This window comes from Eimeria mitis, genomic scaffold (assembly GCF_000499745.2).
Source record: "Eimeria mitis Houghton genomic scaffold, Emh_scaff1942, whole genome shotgun sequence".
Classification (NCBI taxonomy): domain Eukaryota; phylum Apicomplexa; class Conoidasida; order Eucoccidiorida; family Eimeriidae; genus Eimeria; species Eimeria mitis.
Window position 1 is genome coordinate 6438 of NW_013570265.1, and position 1550 is coordinate 7987.

The 1550-nt window shown below is 54.8% G+C and overlaps 1 protein-coding gene across 1 annotated transcript; it reads right to left on the reverse strand.

Annotated features, from left to right (window-relative positions):
- Positions 1-218: 218 nt before the first annotated feature.
- EMH_0046210 (50S ribosomal protein L12, putative) lies at positions 219-989 on the reverse strand (the record flags this gene model as incomplete). The annotated part of the gene is made up of 1 exon (XM_013496142.1): positions 219-989. One exon carries the CDS (start codon positions 987-989, stop codon positions 219-221), a length of 771 nt encoding a protein of 256 aa, XP_013351596.1.
- Positions 990-1550: the final 561 nt, after the last annotated feature.

The window sequence follows — 1550 nt, forward strand, 5'->3', positions numbered from 1 at the left end:
CCCCTTGACGACCGGGTGCTGGTACCAGGGGCAGCATCGTGAGCCCCCGTACCAGGGGCCGCCCTTCAGTCCAGAAAAGCACGGTCCCATGTATGCTGGTCAAAGACCTATCTGAAATAGAGTTGAAATAGAGTTAACTGCTCCTAAGAACAGAACGACGAGACACCCACAACCAAGGGGACGCATGGCTCGGTTAACACACAGTGACGTCACTAAGCTTAAACCATTTCCACCTCAGCTCCAGCCGATTTGAGAGCGTCGAAGATCTTCTGCGCTTCTGCTTTGTTAATGTTTTCGGTTACGTCCTTGGGGAGAGAGTCTATGAAGTTCTTTGCTTCCTTCAGTCCTAAGTCTGAGCGTACACTTCGCAATGTCTTGATGACAGATATGCGGCTAGCCGTAGGCACAGCTTTCATTAATACCTTGAATTCTGTCTTCTCAGGGGCTTTAGGAGCAGCTGATTCCCCTGAGGCACCTGGACTCTGATCACCAGCAGGTGCTGGCGGTGCTTTTGCTGCTGCCACAACACCAAGCGCAGAAGCAGCCGACACTCCAAAGATCCTCTCTAGCTGACGCACCAGCTCAGACACTTCAAGGAGAGTGAGCTGTTGCAGCTGCTCTAGTGCAGCCTGCACGCGAGGACCTGTCGGAGGCGTAGGGCCCTCTCCTCCCCCTCCCACTAAGGGGCCTCCCGCGCAGAGTGAGGATACGGAACGAACAGAGCTGAAGGCCTCCACGGAAGGGTAATTGCGATGAGCCGTCAAAAATGAGGGAGGAGTAGGTGCCCTTGCTGAGGCTGCTGCTCCTACAGATGCAGCAAAGAGAGCCCGCGTCGCCGCTTGTGGGGCCCCCTTTTTGTCCAGGCGTCTTGCGGAGAAGCAGAAGTTGCTGGAGCACACAGATGACATGACACTCAGAATAAGCAGAGCCAGCAACATCAACACCGAACGCCGGCGCTGCTGTTGCGGACGCGACAACGCGAGAAACATGGGGGGCCCCTTGCCCTCGGGGGCCCCCGAGGGTANCGCTGCTGTTGCGGACGCGACAACGCGAGAAACATGGGGGGCCCCTTGCCCTCGGGGGCCCCCGAGGGTACGCGAAAACGCCAAAGATAAAACGAAAAAGGAGGAAGAGGCGGCAACAAATTTGGTGTTTCCGACGTCTAGAGTCTAGGTGCGAATGTTTATGGTTTGCAGTTCCCCTGGAGACTGTCACTATGCTCGACAAGGACGCCGTTGCAGTGCACAGCGCTCTCTGTCGTCACAACTCGTCGGCCCGCTGCAGACGTAGTTGGGTGCACACCCGCTTTATATACGTTACACTCAACGCTTAGCTCTTACAGTACCCATAAATTATCAAAATGCCGTGTCTCGTAATGTCCCCGTTAATCCTCCTGAGAAGGGGAAGAGAGTTGTTATGATTATGATACACTTGATGACCCGTCGCAGTGCAACGTCGGTTGGTCAGCCCCAGGTCCTCTTAGCTGCAGAGCACTCCTGGACTGATAACCACATCCACCGTTTAATATGCCTTGATTTATCCGCAATAAC